Source organism: Phaethon aethereus (genome assembly GCF_964289735.1).
Source record: "Phaethon aethereus genome assembly, chromosome: 2".
NCBI classification, from domain to species: Eukaryota; Metazoa; Chordata; class Aves; order Phaethontiformes; family Phaethontidae; genus Phaethon; species Phaethon aethereus.
The window spans coordinates 151,627,724-151,652,273 of NC_138582.1; the positions used below are offsets into that span (position 1 = coordinate 151,627,724).

Here is a 24,550-nt window from a genome sequence, read left to right on the forward strand (position 1 = left end):
TTCTGTTATCCCAACTCTATTAAAAGTTCTGTTCAGGGAAAAGAAACAGAGCAGTCTGACGTATATGAGCAATCATATGTAACCAACAAACCATAAAATAAAATTCCTTAAAAGTTTCCTGGAATATACTCAAGGAAGTTGTAATCCATTCACAGGCATTCTTTGAAGTGAAAAAGTAAAATAACTCACCAAATAAATTATTTGTTTCAATTTATTGATTCAGCTCTAATAGTCACCAGTATTCACTTAATGTTACCAGATGGAGCCATAATTTGACACAAGAGAATAATATTCTGTTCTCAGATTCACATAGTAGATTTTTTTGGTCTGATATTCTGCTCTCCTCATGTGCATGACTCTTCAGTTGGTGTCAGTGGGAGTCATACACACATAAAAAGAGCACAGTACTGGAGTCTAGGGGTCAAACTTCCAGCTCCGCTACAGCTGTTTTTCGTAGCGCAGCCCTTTGAGGTTTCACATTGTGAAAAGGGAATCTCTGGAGAGTTTTGACTTGGTATAGCAGCTTATGCCAGTTTATTTTGCCAAGGAGATAGTCAGGACATTGTTTAGCTCAACTGCTAGAACAATTCTCTGAGATCTCAGGCAGGGAAATAGCTGTCTCTGTTCCTCTGCATTATAATGGAGTTTGGATTTGTTTCTTGCTGGGCAGAGTCAGGAAATTGTAAAGGTGGCCTATGTACACTTCTCTCTCTTTGCAGTCCAGCTCCAAGAACAATGTGGAAGCACCAGATAATCTAATCACACGTCTTCTGTGAAAATCAAGAAGCAATAATTTACATTAAATATGCATATTGGATGAATGCCATGTGACTATATAATTACTTCAAAGCTTCATTTCTAAATCAAAATCATTAATAAGTCATAGAAGGGTCCAAGTGTGACTAGGATCTTTAAATGAATATATAGAGTTGAACCCTCAGCTGATAAAATTGGTATAGTTCCAGCTCACTGACTATCTGGCCCATGTTTATTTTACATTCTTATAATAGGAAAAAAAATAATTTGGAGAAAATGCATTCCAGATTGAGTTACCATAAGTATACTTCATACTGGAATATTTTGTGTGTGTGTCTGTAAACCACTGAAAATAAGTGTACATATAATGAAGGTGCTGATATACTTTTACAATGATGTGACTTTGCTGTGTAATTATGGTGACAATATTCTCATCCCAAATGAGGCTAATGAGACTAGTGCCCTTTTATTGGTTATATATTAGATTCTTGTTATAAACCCTCCAAGAATATTAAATCATAAAGCTAGTAGTAGCAGGTAGACCTTATGTGGCAAGAAAAAAATGGCTACATTACAGGAGAAGACTATTTACTATAAATGTTTTCACCAGCCAGCCAAAAATCCCATCTTGTTGAACTCATATGCATGTGTTCTGCCATATTTCATTTCATGAGCATTTTTGCATGTATTATATTGATTGAAGGTTGTGTATTTTGCCCTTTCATTTTGTACAGTATATATTATAGAACATAAACAGAGTACAATACACTGATATTTTTGCTGAAGATTTGTTGTTCCTGTTAGGAATATTTGGTCAAGAATTGTTGTCTGCTTTTCATATAATGTGAAAAAAAAACCCCAAGTTAAAACAAATTGGATAATTAAGGCTCCCACAATAGCTAGCTTATAAGGATAAAGTCTTCCATTGATTAATAACACAAGAACAGCATAGGCAATGGGCAATACTACCCCCCACTAACGTATATTAACCTTGACCTTTAGGTGCTTCCCCACAGCAATGAAAGACTAGTTCTGTACCCTTACCCAATCAATCCTTTGTTTCTCAACTGAGGCAGCTAATAAAGGTGTCAAATATGGTGGAGGTTTTGTAATTAGAACACCTGTTCACGATGAACGGGACAGAGACCAGCTTGTCATTTCACACAAGTCCCCAAGCAACCTCGATTTTGCAAAAGTAAGTAACTTAATGAATGACTCTGACCCCCGTAGTATTTTAACCACAGATCTAGAGCAGAAGAGAACATGAGTCCCATACCAACGTTTTTGAGTTTTCAGGTTTACGGGAAAACCTGGATTTTCAATATGATCTCTATCAGAACACATGAAAAATACTGTAAAGAACTTTAAAAATATCTCAGCATTTAAGCTTTTGCTGCATAGCTGATGTTGTGTCATGCTTCAGTAGCATACAGAAAAAAGTATGGTGGTCAAATGCCTCATTAGTTTACAGATTGACAGCCCCAGATGATGCTTTTATCAGAATTTTATCATAAAGTAATGACAGAATTTTAATGCTGCTGCATATTCATGATAAGTTCTTTGTAAACTTGTCAGTAATTACGCTAAATAAAAATAAAATTGCGAAGTATACTGCAGTTTAAAATCCCATGTGTTTATTCTAACATATGATGAAGAAATTATTTTGGGATATTACTATCTGTATAGCTCTGAGGCCATCCTTGATATGTGTGTCAGAATTTCTTTCTATGGGTCTGCTTCTGGGAAGAAGAGAATTATGTTCAGTTGGATATTTGCATCCACTTCACATTTTTTAATCCAGAACACTAACTTGCTTTATTGAAAACTGTATGCAATTATTTGGGCAGCAGAATGCCATTATAAAGAGTCTGTGAAATCTGTCTATTTTTGATGTGTCCAAGCATTGGGAAATGTAGGCACAGTCACTTCAATAATGTATGTTATGCACAAATTGAAAAATTGCACACAAACAAAGAAGCAGCAGTGCCATCTATTGGAGAGAAAAATAAATTATTCTGTGCTATACAACTACTACAGACCAAATGTTTTACTTCAGCCTTTGCCTATTTTTTCCCGCTTAAAGTATCATCATTTTTGCTTTTCATGTATTTAGGATAAACTAATAGTGTTAAATAGAAATATTATATTAGTTAGAAGTACTGCATAGAAATAAGATCTCAAGTGCACCAGTTAGACATTAATTTGACCAACTCTTTTCTTCAGTATTGTCATAGTATAAATGCCATTTCTAATAGCTGTCTTCATAAATCTGGCAATGTCTGAATTCTGGGCACCTAATGGAGTTACCACTAAAGAAAAACATATGCCCTGAAATTTAGAGCTTTGTACTGGACATGAAAACTAATTAACAGCCTCAATAATATTTGTCTTGAATTGTTTATTTTAAGTGCAAAATTTATAGCATTCAGTTAGAGTTTGGTCTGGGGGAAGAAGGAAAGGGATGGTTTTTGTTCAGCTGTACTAGGGGCTGCAGCAAATTGTGGTACATGACAGACTTATGATCTGGCAGAATATTTCTCCTGGGGTTTATAATTAGTGTCATGTTACATATTTCTAAGTATTATATCTGGATTCAAGATAGTAAAGTATCACCCCCAAAATTGCAAAGTCAGAAAGCTTGATGTTATTTAATTTTCTGATTCTTTAGTTCTTCACAGAAATCAGTGGACCAATTTACATTAGCAAAATTATGTCCATAGAGGCAGTTACAGGCATTATCACAGCATCTGAATGAGAGCTTTCTCATGTGTGTCAAGATTTCCAAGATTTGGAAGTAGGTTGGGGTTGGGAAGATAGGTTGGGAACTCATTGGTTATGGGTAGTGCCCAGTGAGGAGAAAGTGAGTTGTTCCCTTGACTTCAGTGGGTGTTGCATCTATTTCAAACTGAAATTCATATACTGATCTAACAACCCAAAATACATCTCAGTCTGTTCCATGTAGATAATGCTTACCTGTAGGGAGAGTCTCTCACCCTCTTAAATGGAGATTTTTCAGTATCCACAACAGGTATTTATTGTTTTTAAGATGGGTGTGGCTGTCAAGGAATAAATTTAAAGAATATCCATTTTTCTTACATTTCAAATTTTGTTATTATCATTAGGAAGTAATTATTATTACCACTAGGTAGTAATATCACTAGGTAGTAATCTTCCCTATTAGAAAATGGGAAACTTAATCATACCTTTTCTTTTTCAAGACTGTAGATGGAACCTAATTCACATAAATGGATCAATATTGAGGCATTGGTATTACGTAAGATGATATATTTGCATGAATGTGTGTGTTAATTTATGAGAACAGGAACAGAAATTTCTGGTACATGAGAGCTACATTTAAGAACAGGAATATGTAATAATCCATTGTATAGGACTTATCTTTTTTATGGTTTAATTTCTTCTTTATACATAAGTTTGTGTTTCTGAAGGAGGAAATCAACAATAGAATGCCACTAGCTGTATTGTGTAAAGGTAGTATGTTTTCATACTGACCCCTAGTGACAGAATTACATTTTTGAGCTACTGTTCTGCAAGGTGAAGGGATTTTGGTGGCGTTTGTGGTTTCGTTTTTTATTTTTTACATTAGTGGCCATTCTGCTGAGCCCTATGCAAATACAAACAGTTCACTCATGCCATGAACAGATTCCTGTTTTGCCTTTCTTTTACTGTATATCCATAAGTGTGATGGGTGCTTTCTAAAGAAAAAAGACAACACGGTCATTACCCAAGAGCTCACAAGCTTTTCCTTACAAGTTACATATTGACTTGTATTGAAAACTGCAAAATGTTTTACAGTAAATTTCTCCCTTGGCAGAAAAGCTGAATCAAGTCCTAATGCTGGGATGTCATTCAGAAATGGGTTCCCACTATGACTTTAACATCACATCAGATGACTGATATGCAACCCATGAACAGTGGCATAAATCACGCCCTGCTGGCAGGTGCAAAATGTTTCACTCAGCCACTGTTGGTTTTCTCTCTTACATTCGTGAAGGTGTGGCTATATGGAAAAGTCCCTTTATAGATTCGGACACTGCAACTGCATTTTGTTGCCAGTTCAGCTCTTCGACAAAAAAATTTAAGCATTTATCCATTTGGTTTTTTGTTTGTTTTTAAACTCTGTTGACTATCAGGAGTTATGTTGAAGACAAAGACCAATACAGAGCATTCATCTCTATCTAAAACAAATCTCATATCACAGCATCCTGAAGTGCATGAGAACCTAAGTGTACCCAAAATAGTTTCAGACCAAATACAGAACACTTCTAAATTGGGATAACAGCAACTGTATAGAAGTTCTGCCCCTAATAGATACAGCAAAAACTTTTGGGCTGTTTGTACTCTCCTACCTTCAAAGCTTTGCAGTATGATCACCTATCTTAGCTGTGGAAAGCTGGATTTCTGTGGGATCAGGTGAAACTTTTTTCTTCCTGGATAGAGACTCCTAAGCCTGGGAGAGAAAATGGCATTTTATGTAGTGGCACAAGTACAATGATTTCTCTTGAGTGTGTATTCCTACAATGACATTCAGTGATATGCGCTGAGATGAATTATACTTTTTATGAATTAAAAGTGGAAAGGGTTATTCTACATTTGAGTAAATTTCAGACAAATGTATTGGTGCTTTTACATGCACATTTTCTTTGTAGCATATTTCTAAACTAAATGCAAATTATTTAAGTATATGTTTTAAATTTCTTTAGGATAGTGTGAACTTATTTAAGTGTATATAACGGAATTGCAGGTTTATGGCTGATCATGCAAACTTAATTCTGTCCTGCTGTGAATTTAACCTGCACACTTGACTGTGGCATGTTGTCTAATTGAACTGTCATACACACAAGGGGCTAAAAATCAGCTTTCACAAGTAATTTCAAACCTTTTCACTTGCAACCTCAGTAATTTTACCTTAACACAATAGTGTATGTGTACTTTCTTAGAGATTTAATTTTGAGAGAAAAACAAAAGCATAATTTTCTCTGCTCTGAATCATCATAAGAGCTTGAACCTTTAGCAAGGCAAACAGATTGCTGCCACCATTTGAGGTAAGTTCACAGTTGTACAGAAAACACTTACTCAGAAGTGAAAGATGGGGTCAAGTTTCACAATCCGAATACTATTTGTAGAGAAACTGACTTGGCACAGATTTTTTGTCCTTCCTCAGCTGGTGCTTCCAGCTTCATTCCAAAGATGAAGAGGAGCCACTGTCTCCTCAATCCCTGTGTTCAGATGAGTTGTGGGGACCCTGCTCTGGCTCTTTCTTGCCTTCCACTACACCTCCATGAAGGCTGCTCTGGCAACTCCTGCATGTTCCCTGTTATTTTGCTTTTGTAACAATGTGGATTTCAGACTCTCAACATTTGTGCTGAGTTACTGATTTTTGTATGCACAACTTCCTGGTTTGGAAAAAAGAGAGAAGGGGATAGTGTCTTTTTCATGAGTTTATCCTGGCTGAAGCTACCCAGGATCTTTAATGGAAAAAAAGGGTTTCTATTGCTGAATTTCAAGCCTTTCTCATAACAGTGGAAGTGTCAGAAATTCTTAATACAGGTTGCAAATAATACTATAATTGAAAGGCTTAGATATCATGAATAGATAGTTCATTACCAATGCCCCTATATTATTTTAAATTAAGTATACTGCAGTTTTAGAACTGGGATCTATGTAACTTTGTGAGATGAGTTCAATGACAGACTTTAGAAGATCTTTCACAGAATCACAGAATTCCACTAAGGTTGGAAAGGACCGTTTCCTCTCGTTCTGTCACTAGTTACTTGGGAGAAGAGACCAACACCCACCTCGCCACAACCCCCTTTCAGGTAGTTGTAGAGAGCGATAAGGTCTCCCCTCAGCCTCCTCTTCTCCAGACTGAACAACCCCAGTTCCCTCAGCTGCTCCTCATCAGACTTGTGCTCCAGACCCCTCACCAGCTTCGTTGCCCTTCTCTGGACACGCTCCAGCACCTCAACATCCTTCTTGTAGTGAGGGGCCCAAAACTGAACACAGGATTGGAGGTGCGGCCTCACCAGTGCCGAGTACAGGGGCACGATCGCTTCCCTGCTCCTGCTGGCCACACTGTTGCTGATACTTTGTATCACTAAATGAGAGTCCGGTATTAGAGTCTCTGCTAACCCAGGCAGTTTAAGGTTTTATTGCTTCTAGACTGTGAGGTTTATTGAGTTTGGGGTTTATTGATGTTTTAACAAGATACTTGTCATTAAAAAATAGGAATAGAGGGTTCAGTTCCTGAAATGAAAAATGAATACAGTTTGTCGATATCAATATTTTTACTGGAGCACAAAGGGGCCCCAAATTGCAGAACAGAATCTTTTGAAGAATAAACATACTGACATTAATTTCCCATGTATGGTGAAGAAAATGGAAGTAATATTAGTCTTTAAATTAAAAAAAAGTGACTATATACAACAGTCAATTGCTTTTGAAAATAATTACATTGCAAAGTGAAATTTTTGGTAAATGTGGAAGATGTTTATTGGATGTGATTTTTCTGATGGCATAACACGGCAAATGAATACTAGTACATTTAAGGGATAAAAAGGAAGCTATTTCTTGAGGTTTTTCAAACTTCTGGTTATGATATTCTTTCTCAGTCAGAAATTACATAATAGAGCTGGATCAAAAATACCTTCTATGAAAAAGAAGTCGTGATTTAACACAGATAGACTTGATTTTAAAAATGTGTGTAATTAGATGCATAATTCTTATGCATAATTTACATGTAATTATGTATGAAAATGAGACACGCACAGGCATAAATGGCTAGCTAAGCACCTCACACACAATCACAGTAATTTTGCACAGAAATTAAAAATGCGATTGCAAATCCATTTGGAAAAAGAAGTCTGTAAGGAGTCCAATGGCCTTTGTGAGTAGGAAAAATTTGAATTTTTTCTGAACAGAAATTGTGTTAAATCCTCAGTCAGAAGGGGGAAGTAAACAGCATAGAAGCAAATAAAATTGTAATTTAATGTCAATTACTTTATGTTTAGTTGTGGTAGAAGAAGCAAAACCAAACATACTTTACTATTTTATGAAGTGTCAATCTCACTAGTGTAAATTAAGCACAATCCAGAGTAAGTAGGAGTGTGAAGCTGCACCACTGCTCTTCCCCTCTCTCTCCCCTCCGTGGGAGGCTGCTCAGGTTACGGCTTCGGGGAACAGTCTCAGTGGTTTTCCATCAGCTCTCTGAATGCTGATAGTTGCTTTCGCCGTTCTGCTGAACCTTCTCTGCAGGAGGAAAAGCTGGCTGGAATCCCTATGCACTTGAGGAAGTAAATAAGCTGTGATCTTCCTTGCCATGACTAGGAGCCTTGCTCAGGGACCAGAGCTATTATGCTTGATGTGATGCCAATAAAGAGGTGGTTCTTGCCCCATAGAGCTTACAGTCCTAAAAACAAAAAAAAAAAAAACCAAAACCACAGAGTTTTGGTGCGTTTTTTACTGGTGATTGTTTTCACAACACTCTACCAAAGTCTGAGCTTTCCTATTGCATCCCAGACAACTAAAGCAACGAAATATTCAGTTCAGTGAAACTCATCTCCAAAGTAACTGTTTAAAAAAAGTTTGTTTTGTGAAACTTTTGGCAATGATTTTATTGTCCACTTTTAATTTAGTTTTGCAGGGAAAAAAGACATTTGTTTTTCTCAAACTTTCAGCATTTATTCTTTGAGTCCTGAGTGATCTTTTAGATAATTTTCAAGAAAATCTCTTAACAACTTGTTACGATGTATATTTAAAATTAGTCATTTAAATTAAATATTTATTATATGACCTTTTATTATTCGCTTCTCCAATGACATCTGACAAAAATATTTTAGCTATTCTTGAATACAGTCGTTTGAATTCATTTGTAATCAGAATTTTACTGTTTCACTACAGAGCGTGGTTAAGGTCATTAGGGTACCTGAACCATGTATACCCTGGTTAAGTTAAATGCCTGACTCTGTTAGGCACTCTAATGATCATAACCATGTGCTTATAAATCATAATATTTGAATTATTTTAACTTTGGTTTCAGCTCTGTAATTTCTACACCTGCCTTCTCTGGGCTTTTAGGTTGGTTTGTTTGTAATTGATAGTTAGCTTCCACTTTTCAAAAAACCACGGTGATATTGCAAATGCAACATCCTTTTTTTCCCCCCTTGTCATTGTCTTCTTTCCTTTTCCTTAATCTTTTCTCTCTCTTATTAAGAAAATTGATGTATTTTGAATCTTTACACAACATGGAGGGAAAAAAGCTGTGGATCTATATAACTTAATCCTTTTCCACATCAAAAAGTGTATACTTTTTTCAGCTAAACCAAGGCTCCCTTCTTCCGTGAGGATGTAGTCCTGTGGTGGGAGCACTGATAAAGTGCACCAACTCAGTAGGATGTGTCTGAAGCAGAGTGTGTTCTGGAGGCAGAGAGAGGCTAGAGCTGATCTACGTTAGGCAAAGACAATGCTGGTAAAAGCTTCTTCCTCTGACTTTTGTTTCCTTGTAATAAAAAAACTACACAGTGCCTATCTCTGCCCGAGATGGAACGGAACGAGGACCTCCATACTTAGATCTTAACATTGTAGTATTTCAGCACCTTAAAAACTTAAGCATACTCATTCTTTCAGCTCCCTCTGAGGTCAGGCACTGGTCTCTCTAGAGGCTGGGGCTCCCTGGCCCAGGGTGGCAGTGCTATTTCTGGGTTCTCCGGAGGGCTATGGGGTAGGGAGAGTTGAACTATGGATTCCTCATTCTTCCTTCTTCCCTCATAACCTCTTCTGTACGCATCTGTTATCAGGACACAGCGCCCTCTTAAAATCTTATTCTCAAAGGTATTGGTTACCTTCAACTCTCGTTACCTGCTGTTCTTACTTCTAACATGAATTCTTTTTTGCCTTGTGATCCATTGTGCTACTTGATTAAACCATATTCATGAAACTGTGATTTCAAAAATGAATCTGCGTAGAAGTAGAACACAGTATTGAAATAAATATGTATGATCTTCTAAATCAGTGGTTCTCAACCTTTTTGGAGTGGCACTTGAGAAAATTGGCTGGGCTCTGTACCTCGCTGAGGTCAGCTCTGAACGCACGAGGAGCTGTCACCTTGCTCTTTTGTCAAGTACTTGTGTACTTGCTGGCTTTATGGAAATTATAGTAAATCTGCTTATAATGTGATCTGCTACGTCATTCAGTGTATCCTGGAATCAGGCTGTTAGGGACTATATGTTTATTAGGATTTCCTACAGGAGAATATGCGTGTTATTGGGTATAGTATAGGAATAGTAGTAAGTCCTATACTTACTGCAGAAGTATTGGATATATACATCTGTTAGATGCAGTGATGCATTTTATGAGCAGTGGATCTGTCCCATAAATCCTGGAATTCCTGCGTATCCATGGTACAGGAAAAATTGTTTGATTCCCCCCACCCTGGGTAAGTTATTTGTGTACATACTGTGTAATGCTGTAAGTCTGATAGCTTATGGACATGCCTTACTGTGCATGGCTGTGTTGCACGTATGGTCCGTCTCTCCCACACTTCGCCAGCAGGTACATTGTTACATGTGCTATGAATGTGATGTTTTCCGGAAAACTTGCAGTACATGTGGTGTATAACTGATCCTTACATGTGCAATCAACATGTCGAGGATTTCTCCAGATAGAGCAGCCCGGATGGAGCTACAGCACTTCTGAAGCTGGAAATCTGAATAAAATTTTCATAGGGAAGAAAAGACAATATTAGCCAGAGAACCTACAAATACAGTGGCCTTACCCAAGTAAAAAAACCAAAACAAAACACAAACCAACTGCTCTCCCCATGCCCCTTCCCTCCCCCCCAAAAAAACCACCAACCAAACAAAACATTTTCAGCTCTACTTTATCTAGTCAAGGAGGGAAGGGGAGGGAGGACACCCGGATAAGGGGAAATCCAGCTAATCGAAGGCACTCTGAGGAGTACATTGCAGGTCTGAAAACATGGGATTCACTTCTGAACAGAGACTGAAGTGCTTGCATTAAAGTTACTGATGCTCCAGGAGGAATAATTCGCCAACACCATACTGGCCCTATACCTTTATGCTGCACCCAAGCTAATAACCCTACTCACCTTCAGACTGCTGCCTTTTCCCTGTTTTTCCAAACTGGGGGCTACTGCCTGCCTGCCTGGCAGCCTTCCTTACACCCATGCTCCAACGCTACCTGTGAGCTGCCATCACCTTACAGCTGAGGCGGAGATCAGACTAACAATTCCTGTTGGCCTCTGCTGATTCATTCCAGGTACGCTCAGGAGTGCATGTGTTCCCCTCTTTGAAAATGTAGTTTCAAGATACTTGCACTAAGATCATTTCACAGTAAGATCTATGTCGTGTAATGGGATTATACAGCACAGGTTGACATGTATTCTGCTTTCTCTCCTGTTTGCATAAGAGCATGGCCATCAGCATTCCTAAGGTTTTTTGTTTTTATCAATGCCTTGACAGTCTTCGATAGCATAACAATTTCTTGACTTCTTAGCTTGTGTTTATTTTGTAACTGTGAAAGTTACCAAAAGGTTAGTTAGATTTCTGGTAAGATGTTGTTACAGTGAAAGTGGGATTTTCACATCCAGATTTCTCTTACTAATCTGTTGACAGAAATTTAGCAAAACTTAATGTATACTCTTCTCTTGTTGAAGTTTTTACATGTGCTCATATAGAGGTGGGACATTTTGTTATGTTTTTGATATAGACAAAATGTACTAAAAGGGGGTATAAAAAGCAGTTGCAAAAAAATTCAAATTGCCATCTGCGCACTTCCATTGCTAACAATATTGCCAACTTCTGTTTAACAAACAGATGAGCCCAATGTAAAATTACAGATAGTAAATTGGACATATGCCTCAAATCGTTTGATCAAATTTTATATACAAACTCAGAAGGAAGACAATTCAATTCTTATAGTGTGATGGTTTATAATGACATTGGAAAAAATACCACTGAAACAAATGTAAGATGATCTAGACTTAAGACGATATAGACAAGGAAAATTTAAGTTCCCATTGTTTAGCACCCTCCAGCCATGGCTGCAATGGTCATCTGGGAGCAGAGGGAATATTTAAGTTGGAGCTGCTGCTGATAGAGTAGTTGCTGTGGAACCACAGTCACAGCCAGCCCTGAATTTTATGCCAATGTGTCTGTTGCACTCCTGCTGTCTAAATCAGCTTTATATGTATAAAGGCAGCACAATAATTTCTACATTGCACTGAACTGGTCCATGTACACCTACCCTGTAAGAATGGCAGAAGCTTGCTGTACAATGTTTGTGACACCTAAGTATCTGATCACAGAAATATATGGAGACAGCACAAAGAACATGTGATACTCCATGCACTATAATCCTCATTAGAAATAGTGCTAGAATTATTGTGGGGAGAAGTAATGAAACTGCAGAAGCATTTGCCTGGGAGTAAAGATAGAGAAATTCTGCATCTTTGAAAAGATGCAAGATTTCATTCACTCTGAAATCTCAGGAAGAATCCATGTCCTAATAAGCTAAAGAATCCAGAAGTTTGTGACTTGGTTTTTTCTGCTTAGGTTGTGCCTCTTGAGCTTCACGCTGTGAGTCAAATACAGGTAAGGCATCAGAAAAAGGGGTGCCACCGTTCAATTTTTAATTACAATTTCATACTATATTTTAGAATATAAACATCAGTCTTGCAACTTATTGCAGATAAGCAATATTTTATATTCTTGAAATGTAATACTAATTTAGTCGGCAAGTATAACACACTAAGAAGAAAAAATGATCCTAAAATAACAAAGATTTCTTTTTTCTCCTTCATTTTCCTAGTGCTGTTGCTGAGGCTGAAGGAATTGAGCCATTAGTAAATACCTTGAACTCTCAGAGAGATGGAGCCGTTGCTAATGCTGCCACAGTGCTAACAAATCTGGCCATGCAAGAGCCATTCCGCGTAAATATCCGGAGCCGTGGTATTATGAGTGCGCTTGCAGAACCGTTGCGCTCGACCGACAGCCAAGTGCAAAGCAAAGCAGCTTTTGCTGTGGCTGCGTTTGGTTGTGATGCTGATGCAAGAACTGAGGTAAAATACTTTCCTAGCATCTTTGTATTTTGTATGTCTGTCCTAAAGTCCCAGGGTTTCTAGACAGTAACTAATTTTTCACTTTCATCATAGGCTTGTTCAGCTGAATTTAGCTCTGTTTGTCATGAGAACTTGGAAAGGGTTTTCTTTAATTTGTATTTTTACTGATGTATTTGCTCGCACCAAATTAATGTTTTATAGCTTTCCAGTGGCTTCAGTGAGCGTTAACCAGGGCTATATCTTAATCCCCATGTTTATGAGCATTAAACATCAAGGTTTCTCTCAGCTGCAACCGTCAGCTGTATTTTGAAGATGAGAAGTTCTGTCCTCTTTACTCTCCCTCAGCATTGTTCTATTGCCCACTTTCAAGGCCTGAACAGCAATGTCTGATCTTGATTTATAAGATACTGGATGTGCATGGAGTAAATGTAATTCAAATAAAACTCAAAATATAATTAATCCCTTGATCGGTGGCATCCAGGAAGTTGAACTTTTCGCTGTTTATCAATGGTCATATTATTTGCTTTTCATAAATAAGGATGATGCTATGTGCATTCTCTGGAAGTGTTCAAAAAACACTTTGTGGATGTGACACTTCAGGACATGGTTTAGGGACACGGTGGCGCTGGATTAATGGTTGGACTTGATGATCTTGAAGGTACTTTCCAACCTAGTGATTCTGTGATTCTGTGATTCATAGATTATGAGCTGGGGATTTCTCATGGGTCAAGGCTGTTAATTAGGACATGAATAAGGGGCAGAGATAATTAATCTACCTCTTTCAGTGTCCTTAAAATGTCTTTCTCTTCAAAAATCCAAATGAGCAATATTTCCTCCAGCATGTACAGGAAAGATACTGTAGCACACAAGAGAATAGGATGTTAATAAGATTGTCATACGTACAATGCAATACAAATTCAAATATATTGTGTTGTAAATTAGTTGCTAGGAGGCAGCTAGAACACAGAAAAAGCTGTGTAACTCTCCGTGGCAGTGTTGAGTTGCATAGTCTCTTCCGTTTCCACACCACAATCTAATAACTGCAAAGCAAGCCAGAGCCAGAAGGGATGTGTGCCTTGAACCACTCTGAAGCTCGCTTTTAGCTCCAGCCTGCGCAGGGTTCACAGAAGCAGAGAATCCCCATAAATGGCCTTTCTACCAGCCCAGCATAGCTTGTCTACAAGGCTTGAATGTTTCCCAAGGTGAATTTCAAAGGCTGTTCTTGCTGGGACAGATGAAATATATAAGTGGCAACGTCTTCAATTTTTTTTATAGTTAAGAAATGCAGGTGGACTGGGACCACTCGTTGAATTGCTGCATTCTAAGAATGAAGAAGTCAGAAGAAATGTCTGTTGGGCTGTTATGGTCTGTGCAAGTGATGAACTAACTGCTGTTGAACTGTGCAGGCTAGGGTGAGTAGAAATAGTATCAAGGGGCAGATGGAAGATTTTGATGAGAGAACTCTATGAAGTTGATCTTTACATATTTATAGCAGAATAACAAAGTTAAGCTATACTTTCTGGTAAGCAGAAACTACTTTTGCACCACAGATGTAACAGATGAAACGGTATTGATTTTAAGTTACAGAAGTCTTAAAAAAAAAGCAAGCCCAAAGAGAGAACTGTCTGGAATTACAAAAACATTATTGTTTCAGTGACTGAATTAGGCTTTATATCAAAGCTGTGCTTATATCAGTCAAAATTAGGCACTACAGTGCCCCATACATATGAAACAGAAATTAAAGTTTCTGGCCAAGTTCAATATACAGTAAATTGTACTTTATTACACACAGGCTAAATTTTATTTATAAATTGGTTAACTGCAGGTGTGCTGAAGTGTCATGTAAAAGAGACTCTATTTTATTCCTTCTTAGAAACTGCAAGTTCCATATATTAGTATCTGAATTACAAAAGCTGTTTTATGTTCTAAGAATTATGGCACAGGGCTCCTTATAAGGGGTGACTCTTTTGGTTGTTGTTAAATTAAAATATGTGTAATTGCCCTGCTCCCTCTGCTGGACATTTCTCTGATTACTGTACAGATACTTAAAATCCACCTATGCATGGATTCTGCAGAGTAAGAATCTCAGAAATTTAGGTCTGCAGGGGACCTCAAAGGTGATGTTTTCCATCTGCACACTATAAGACTGAATCCGGTACACTGACATATTTTTGCTTGTTAAGTGTAAATACCAATTCTGAGGGGTTTTCACAACTTTTCGAGGTAACCTGTTCCAGTACTGAAGTATCCTTACAATTAGAAGGGGTTTTTGTGTTCTAAATACCCCTTACAGCAAAACAATTCAACTACGTGTTGTCCTACTTTCAGCAGGATTGAAACCACCTTTTTACAGCAATCTGAGTTGAACTTATTGGATTTTCTCACGTTCCATGTGCCCCTCTCAGTTTCCTTTTCATGACAAAGTAAAAGTGTTAAACTCCTTTCTGTTTTGAAATCTTGTAGCATTTTGTCTGAATTTCTCTCATTTATTTATACCATTTTGAAGTGCTGTCTCCCAGCCTGGATGAGGTACTTCAGCTGAAGTCATACCACCATCAAATAAATCTCAGTAATTATTTGCCATATCTTGCATATAGCACTGTTCTTATTTAATCCCTTCTTTGTGACAGTATCAGAGTAGGACTCTAATTCGTGTGTCCTTCCAGTTTGACAGCATATTATTGATAATAATACATTAAGCATAGTTTTTCAACCAGTCAGGCACTACTTCATGTTATTTTCATGTAGATGATATTTCCCTGACTCGCTCATGAGTATTCAAGTAGGAATATATGAAAAGACTTATTAAAGTCAAAACATATCTCAAAGTCAACTCATATCTCACATGTACTTCTTCTGCCTATGCATTAAGTCGGTTACCCTATCACAGAAAGGATTAGATTGGCTTTACCTGATTTATTCTTGACAAATACATAATGGCTATTTTTTACCATCTTATCTCATGTTGCTTGCAAACTGATTGTTTAATAATTTGATGTGGTGTCCTTTGGACACTGAAATTTGGCTGAATGATCTCTATTATTTCCTTGTTCTTCCTTTTTCAAATCTAGATACTATCTTTGCCCTTCTCCATTCTCCTGGCACCTAGTCTGTCCTCCCTGAATTTTCAAATATCATTATAAATAGTTCAGAGGTTGCTTTTGCCAATTCATAGAGTACTATGAGATAAGTCTCCTCAGGCACTGATAACTTTGCCTTTTCAAACTTATTCTAGACATGTTAAGCCTACTGTTTCCACTCCTTGTTAATATTGCTGCCAGGCATCTGCTCGCAACCTTTTTATGAAAACTGAAGCAAAAAAGGCATCAGACACTTCAGTCTTTTCTGTGCCATCTGTTATGAGTTTTCTTCCCGCATTGAGTAATAGGCCTACATTTTCCTCTCTGACTTGCAGCATATGAAACATTTATTTTTGTTTCAGTCCCTGAATAGTTGTATCGCACTTTTCCTGTGGGCCTTTCAGTTTTTTCCCTTACTTTTTCTTCCCTGTTGGAAGTGTTTCCATTTCTGTATGAGTCCTTTTTTGGCTTTTGGGTCTTCACAGAATTTTTGGTGCAGCCATATTTGTCCCTTTTTGGCTTGTCCTTCCTCCATATGAGGATAATGTGCCATTGTGCCTGTAATGTCATCTGTCTTCAACACTGCCGTACTCACTAGGCTTTTCTTACTCATTTTCCCCTTTAAAATTCTTCCCTGCATTACTTGCTGGTTACCTGACTTTGTTGCAGTATGCTGTATGACAAATAGCCTGTACTGCTCTTCCACTATTTTCTCCCATTGCTGTCTTCCAAAAGAGAAGGTTGCCATTTGCCTTGCCTAAAAAACTTGTTCTCTGGAATCCATCTGTCATACCTTCAGAAGTCTACATTGTAAATGTCCACAGCTGAGGCTCCCTGTGTAGTTCACAGAGGGAAACGGGCAGTCTAAACGTGGAGTTCATTATATATATATATATAAAATTGATTCCTTAGGATGCAAAGAATGTCTGCATGTGCGTATAGACACACACAGATATACATTTGAATATATATACACACATATGAATATATCTCTTTTTTTCCTGTTGTTTTCATTCCTAAACAGTTCCAAAACTGCACTGTGTTATGTTCTCCTGATTCTGCTTCCTTTTTCTTCTTAGTGACCTTTTCCTAAGTTTCTCAGGTCAGAAGTTATCAGTATGTGGGTTTCAGCACCAAAACCACCTTAAGGAATGAATTCCTGTCCTCCTGTGTCCCCACATGATTATTGTTTCTACCTCCATGCTGCAAAATTCCTACACCTGGTGATGCTGGCACAACGGCTTTGGTTTCCATGCTCATCTGTGTTTTGCAAATCTCTGCCAACCACCACTCCCCAATCACAGTAACAGTCCTAAGCTAGAAGGATTCACAGATTGTGTAATGGAATCTGCAAATTGCATTGCAAGTTGGAGAGAGGGAGGCTCCCAAAGTGTATCATATGGTCAGCTCTGAACATTATTCCCTCTACTCTGCTTTTACATCCTTCTTTGTCTCAAGTTCTCTGTGGTACCTAACATCGTTCTGATGAAAGGTTGTGGCATCCTGGCACACAATGGCATACATTTCTTTATGTAACTGTTTAACTGCCTAAAAGAATTGCTTTTTGCTTTTAAGCACTGCAAGGCATTTTCCTCCCCTAGAGAAGGAATTCTGTGCAGCACAGCCAGCTCCTTGCTGGCCCAGGGGTCACCAGGCTGGCACTTGGAAATTAATCTGTCTTGGCCTTGTCAATACTAAAAACCAATTGTACAATAACAATTAATTGGTATTTAATGATGAACTAGCCTTTGTATTCTGTTTAACAGTGCTTTAGACATCCTAGAAGAAATTAATCTATCAACAGGGCGCAAAAATATTTTTAGTGAAGCTGCTCTGGAAAAGCTACTTGATAACAATCTTTCCCAAAAGTACAGCCACATGGGATATTTATCATCACATAACATCATTACTGATGGATTCTATGATTGTGGTCAGGTAAGCTATTTTAAATAAATTACTCTACTAGAAAGAGTAAAATTTTCTTCTTGATTTAAAAAAAGTATTATAGCAAAAGCCAGAATCTGGCTACATAAAATGCTTTGTTTTCTTGTCCTGAAGTTTCCCAGCATTTATACTAATTTCTTTTAATTATCTTTCTTTGTGGATGAAAACTCATCATCTTCATGCTATCCCCTCGTTGCAATCTTCTTTCCAAATGTAAGCTGTGCAGCTCCCAGTTCCTTTCCAGATCCTTTCTCAGACCTTAGTTCTTCTGGTCTCTTTCCCTGCTGTATACTTAATACTAACCTGACACTGAATGACCTATGAACTTTTTATTTGGTTAGTTTTACATAAAGAAGGAGAGAGTTCATGTTTTCACCTTGGTCATGATCCTTTCTCTCACAAAGCACTGATTATATATAAAGAATGACTCCACTCTGTATCATTTGTTAGTGCTGTGTTCAGTTTAAATCTGAGGACTTTCAAAAATGCCCAAATGAATTAGAAATACCAGTCTTACAGAAAATCAGTGAAATACCTGCTCCTAAAGCAGTTGGTTGCTTTTGAAAATTCTATCCTATATCATAGGCAGGAACATTTCTTTATTCTAGAACTGCTTAGAATGACATAGTAACAACAATTACAAGTTGAATTATTTATAAACAATCTTTTTTAAGAACATTAATGAAGAAAATGCAAATGAAGAAGAAACCAATTTCACGTATTTTGAATGGCTTTATAAGTTCTTATGTAAGTCTTCTGTTAAGGACTCAGAATTTTAAATTACTCTCTAGGTATCTTTTAATTTTTTTTTCTCTTCATCTTTAACTGAACAGAACAGCTTATCTTTTATTCTAATTTTCTTGTAGATAAAACCTGGGGTGAAATTTTTATCTTTGGAGGAACTGAGTATGCAAGAGCTTACTGACCGTCGGGCCATAATCTTCATTAATGCTAAACCACGAGAAGAGTGAGTTCTGTTTGATCTACCAACATTTATTGCAATAGCTCATCTTTCCCATCATTTTCACTGTTTCCAGTACAAACTACGAAGTGTGTATATATATACACATATATATGAAATAGAGAGATGTCAGCATAGAACTTCATGTCCTAGAAGGCATAGATTTTCTATTTTATAAAGTAAGAATTTGGAAAATAACTTCTTTTCCTGCTAGACAGAAAAGATTTATTCAGTTGAGTTGCTTTTTTTTAACTTAGCCATTAAGACTCAGCCATTTAGCACCCCTCCTGATGGTGGGACACCCAGTATTTTACCGTTTCTAACAAAGCTTGTCATCTGCCATGATAATTATGTCATCTAAGATGAATATCAACATGCGACAATAAAACCTATGATTTTATGATCTTCTTGTACAGATAAATGCATGGAATTTTAAGCATAACATCCCAAGCATCAAGCTTTCAGACTTGATAAAGAACCTGTGTCCATTTCTTCTCTGTTTAAGTTGAAGCCAGCCTAACAAATCTCCTTAGATTTGAATGCAGGAAGTTGGTATTGGGCTTATTTAACCTGGAGTCATTTCCTGTAAACAATCTTACAGATCAAAGAATGCTCTACCAATATTTTGCAAGTCCAAAACCTTCTTCTCTGTCAACACATCACATATTTGGTTTACAGTATCATTATCTTCCCTTTTAAGCTTGTATATGACACCATAAAGATGTCTGAGAATATCTATGACAAATTAAACTTCCATGGTCTTTGTTGATCCCTAGAGTTGTCTTTAACTATCAGGTCTTCTTACTTTGACTTTGATACAGCTTCTTGCCTTTGCACCTTGGCAGCAGTCTTACTCCCCAGTTACTCGTATCCATCATTTGGTATTCCGTATTTCATTTTTGATCCCTGAATCAGTATCTGGTTTATTAGTGGTTATGTTATTTCTTCCACTTATGTAATTCCTATGAATATATTTACTTTCCTTTAAGATCAGAACTCAATTTTCATAGCTTAACATGCAAATACTATCTCTGCAAATAATATGCAAAAATATCTTGTTCTGTTTCAGTGTCCTTGCAGTAGAGGAGAAGACACAAGATTCATTTTATGAACAGACTATCTTGTCACCTTCTGTTTCCAGAAAAGGCAGTAGAGAAAAAGTAAGGTATGGTCTTAAGATTTACTTGTCAATACTCTGTTACTGCTCTCTAACATTAGAAATAGAATTCTGATTGAAAATAGTTATAGAAAATTTCCTAACATAGTGCAAATGTTCACATACATTGTTAAATACGTTTTTGGAGTCTTTCTTTCACCTCCTAATTGCAGTAATCTTCCTTTGTCTATCTTAGTAATTATTTGTCCTCCCTCCTCATGCTGTATTTGATATTTATTTGGCTGTTTTTCCTTTCAATATCCCTAGGAGGCAGTGAAATGCTGTTATTTTACAGCTTGGCAACCAAGACACAGGGAAATTAGGGTAGAAGTTCTTTCTCAGTTTAGAACCTAGACCCACAAAAAAGTTCCTACACTGCCTACACACATCCTTATTTCTAGAATAAATTTCTTCCAGTGAAATTCCATAGATGACTAAAAGCTGAGAAGGGTGTGCTCAGAACTGTCCCAGCAGTTCTGACAGCAACAAACCTAAAAATGCCTCTCTCTTGCAGCGCTCCCTCCGATCCCTACCATACACTAGCTACAGTCCTGCAGTCCTTTCTGTGGAACTGATCTGGTGGGCATGTCTGCTCATACCCAAATAGGTCAGAATCTCTAACCTTGTGGGAACTTAATCTCCTGCTTTTACAGAAAGAAGATCTAAGCCTGCCCCTCCCACCTGCAGAGAGCTGACCACATGCCATTTGGGGTTTAGCAGTCTCCTTCTGGGTCGTTGTAGCTGTTTACTAATGAAGAGGCATAATGAACAGAGCTTTCTACTTCAGCTGTTGGGGCACTTAGCTGAGAGAGTTGAGACCAAAGCTCTAGTCCTTGCCTTGATGACTTTCAATATAAATACTTAACCCTTAGTTTGTTCCTGTGAAAGAAAACTGAACCATGGTCTTCCAACTGAACCGGTAACTCTGTATGTAAAACAGCAGCACAATCACGACCACAACAGTACCTTTCAGAGAAGGCAGGTATACATGCCTAATTCCAGGGGAATGTTCAGGATTCCAAAACCAATCCAAATAGAGCCTCCTTGCCGTCAGTGGGATGGCGTCTAGTCCTTCGCAGGAACATAGAATCATAGAATATCTCAAGTTGAAAGGGACTCATAAGAATCATTGAGTCCAACTCCCTGCTCCTTGCAGGGCTGCCTAAAACTAAACCATATGACTATCAAAAGATACTGAAAACAATTTTAACTGGCAATGTCTTGCAGAAAATGTCAAGCTAGTTTTTGTAACCTACAACTCTCCTTGGCTTTTCTGTTAGCTAACTTAGTGACCTGACCATTTATTATGCTGGTTTCTGTGGGTCCCAGTCCTGACTTCCTAATTTTCCTTATTTTACGGTATAGGGGGCCTTGGCCATGCTTCAGGGCTGTTAATTCTAGTCAGTGGTGGGCATTACAAAATGCTAAGTGCTGCAGGGTTTGAAAAGAAGGGAGAGATGGAGGGTCTGTTCTAGGAACGCAGGTACTGTGTTTGCAATTTTTAGCTTGGAGCTCATCCATGAACTATGATATTCTACTCTCTGTACAGGCATTTTATAGATAGATAATTGTTGATTTCTTAGACTGCTTATATATTTCTGTTTATGTATGTATCTGTGTGTGCTTGAGAGATGAAATCAAGAGAAAATTGGAACCTGCTTTGTTATCTCAATAGTTCAATGGTATCTCCAATGGAGGAAAAGCAGGAGTCATCTGGACAACGGACTTCACTGAGCAAAAGCAGCACTAGAGAAAAAGGCTTAAGGTATTATGCTTTGAATTATATGTGTATCAGTTTGTTTAAAACTGACATGCAAATTGTTGACAGATAATAGCTACTGACTGTGAAGGGTTGAGGTTCTAACTTAAATCAGGACCTGAACTGTGAGATAAGTCTATCCAAAAGTTATTGACTTACAAGGCAGATGTTTACATTTAACTAGTTATTTGGATTGCAAGCACTTCTGGAATTCAGTTTAAATCATTTTGTAGTAGATACCTGCAATGGTCCATATGAATTGCACTGTGGAAGGTTCCTGTTTGCATCCTGAAGGATGCAGAAGAGTGCATCTTGAGTGTCTTACCTCACTTACCTACTTGTTCTAGCTTCTAGCTTACCAAGTCCTCCTGATGCCCAGCATGCTCTGGTCATGACCCACCTTGCATATGCCAGTTTACTCAAAGGGAGCAGGAGGCAAGGGGAAATACTGAGCCCCAGTTATGTTTGCTCTGCACCAGTAGGGGATTCCAGTAGGAGATTCCTTCATCTCAAAAGATGCTCTAGAGTCATAGACCATGTTGCATAGTCTCAAGCAGCTTTGCAGAGCTGAGACACCTGTTCTGACAAGATAATATATTTGTTTATTATAGTGTGAGATGAGGATACCCTTGAATAGTTGCTTTTTAATGTCATTTATGTCAATTACACAGTAAATGACTGCTCTGTTAGCACCATAACACTTCTGGAAAGCAAAAAATTTTATTTAGGAAAAAACACCACCTGGCTCAATTTCCCATAGTAAACTTGCAGGGATACAAAGACTTCTTCAAGTATGAAATAATTGCTTTTGAATGTCATGATCAAGTTGTATGATTTATAACCCCATTGTCATTCATTTTGAATCCATAATTCATACATCATTATTATTATTAATTTGTGAGATATATGGGAGTTACTTGAAGGTCAGTATCTGACTCCAAGTCTCAAACACGCTTAGACTTTTTCGTATATATTTTGTTCCTTTGATCATATATTTCTGTTCATCATTATTTTGCAAAGTACTACTGAACACAGTTTAAAGCCATTGTTTTGAAAAAGTGATACTACTTTATATAAACCATAGTTGAAAGCTAAGAGAAAGGGCAGTTGTAATTGTCTGCTGGAATTGTTTGAATTAGATGTAGAGGAAGTGCCTAGTTGATAGTTTGACATATATTTGCATAGACAGCACCATTTTTGATCAAACAGTTGCATATCTGATATACACATTGACTGGGCTAAAAGATAATATTTAATGTAGAGTGATAAATGGGCATTTATTCCATGCTGTGTTCCAGTACAGCATTTAAGGAAATACCTTCCAATGCTCATTCACTCCTTTTCTAAAGACAGCCAAAGCATTAAACTAGGCAAAAAAAGGAAAGAAAATAGGTGTCATGGCTGTCTTTTGGTGGTAGGGTATCATATTGGCTGCCTTCTTCCTCACACTGACTCTCTGGTGACCCATTGTACTAAAGTTGCAACAGGAATCAGAAACAGCTTGGAGACTGTTAGCTACCAGGAGTTCTCCTTTGCAATGTTCCTCTGCATCTGCGGCAAGTATGTCTCACAAGTAGTGAGACAGCTTTGGGAAAGGGGAGTGATTTTTTTCTGATGTCGTAATTCCCATTGGTAAATAAAAACAGGAATAAAAAAGAGGATAGGAAAAAGATAGCAGAAGTCTACTGCAATTGTTACTGATTATTTCATAGCACTGAGCTCTAAGACAGACATGGTGAACTGAAGAATTGAGGAGTAGGGTAGAGACAGGGGTGGAAGACAACCTTATATCAGCCATTCCACCAAGGAACAGAACATAGTCATACCTCAGAGAAATAAGAAGCAGAAAAAAACAAACAAACCATTATTCAAACCTGTCCTTCTCAGGTTTTTTCTTACTGAAAACTGAAAAGAAGGAGAATAAGAGTGATTCAAGAGTCATTTGAGTAGATAGGAAAAGGGAACAAATTCTGCTATAGCACTATAATTTAGCAGTGCACTTTTAGTAGGGAAAAGAAAGTACTGGGAGAATAGAAGGGAAGAGCAGGGCATGAATAGAGAAAATGACCAAGGAACAAGAATTATACCATTTGTAGAAATTATTGTTTTGAAAACCTGCTAAGTAAGACACCAGGGAGGTGGGAATAATTCATTATTTTTTTTAAACAGGGTATTCTTAACCATAATCGTAAGTATAGAAATGGAGAATTAGGTAGCTGTTTAATCTAGCATTGTATGGTCCCCTGGCTATAGTTAGATAGAGTCACATTAGATTAGATAAAGAAAACTGTTTGTCTGCTTTTTTCAAGTATAAGTGTAATTAATAACCAGAGCAGTTTATTTAAGAGGGTGGTGAATTTTCTATAATTTGAAGATAAAATCTTAATTGGTTATCCTTCTAAAAAAATGTGCTTTGTGAAATCTGTGCAAAAGGCTTTTTGTGAATATGATAAATCTCAGTAGGTAAAAGAAAAGTTTGCAAAGTATTCTGAAGACAAATTGCTTGAATTAGATTACTGATAAAGGTATATGCCCTTCTGCTTTGTCCAGTGCCTTCCATCTTAAGAGTGCTGTTCATTGTAAAAATTTTAAGAATAAATTGAAAAGCATACAATAATGATAGTGTGCCCTGGCACCATGTACTCTAGTGGTCCTTTATTTCTTTTTTTTCCTTCCAAGAATGCCAGAAGTATTGTGGATTTTAAAAAATAAGCCAGAACTGTTAAATGAGGAAAGACATTTTGTCACATTTCACATTAGAATTATTCAGGACCTATGCTGAGAAAAGACATAATGCTTA

General features: G+C 37.4%; 1 protein-coding gene across 1 annotated transcript in view; it reads left to right on the plus strand.

Annotated features, from left to right (window-relative positions):
* ARMC3 (armadillo repeat containing 3) overlaps nt 1-24,550 on the plus strand; it is a 52,220-nt gene that overhangs the window by 22,222 nt on the left and 5,448 nt on the right. The window contains exons 10-14 of the mRNA XM_082014962.1: nt 12,601-12,850; nt 14,126-14,262; nt 17,697-17,865; nt 18,741-18,841; nt 19,905-20,000. Coding sequence (XP_081871088.1) covers nt 12,601-12,850; nt 14,126-14,262; nt 17,697-17,865; nt 18,741-18,841; nt 19,905-20,000 — 753 coding nt within the window. The remainder of the gene's footprint in view (nt 1-12,600; nt 12,851-14,125; nt 14,263-17,696; nt 17,866-18,740; nt 18,842-19,904; nt 20,001-24,550) is intronic.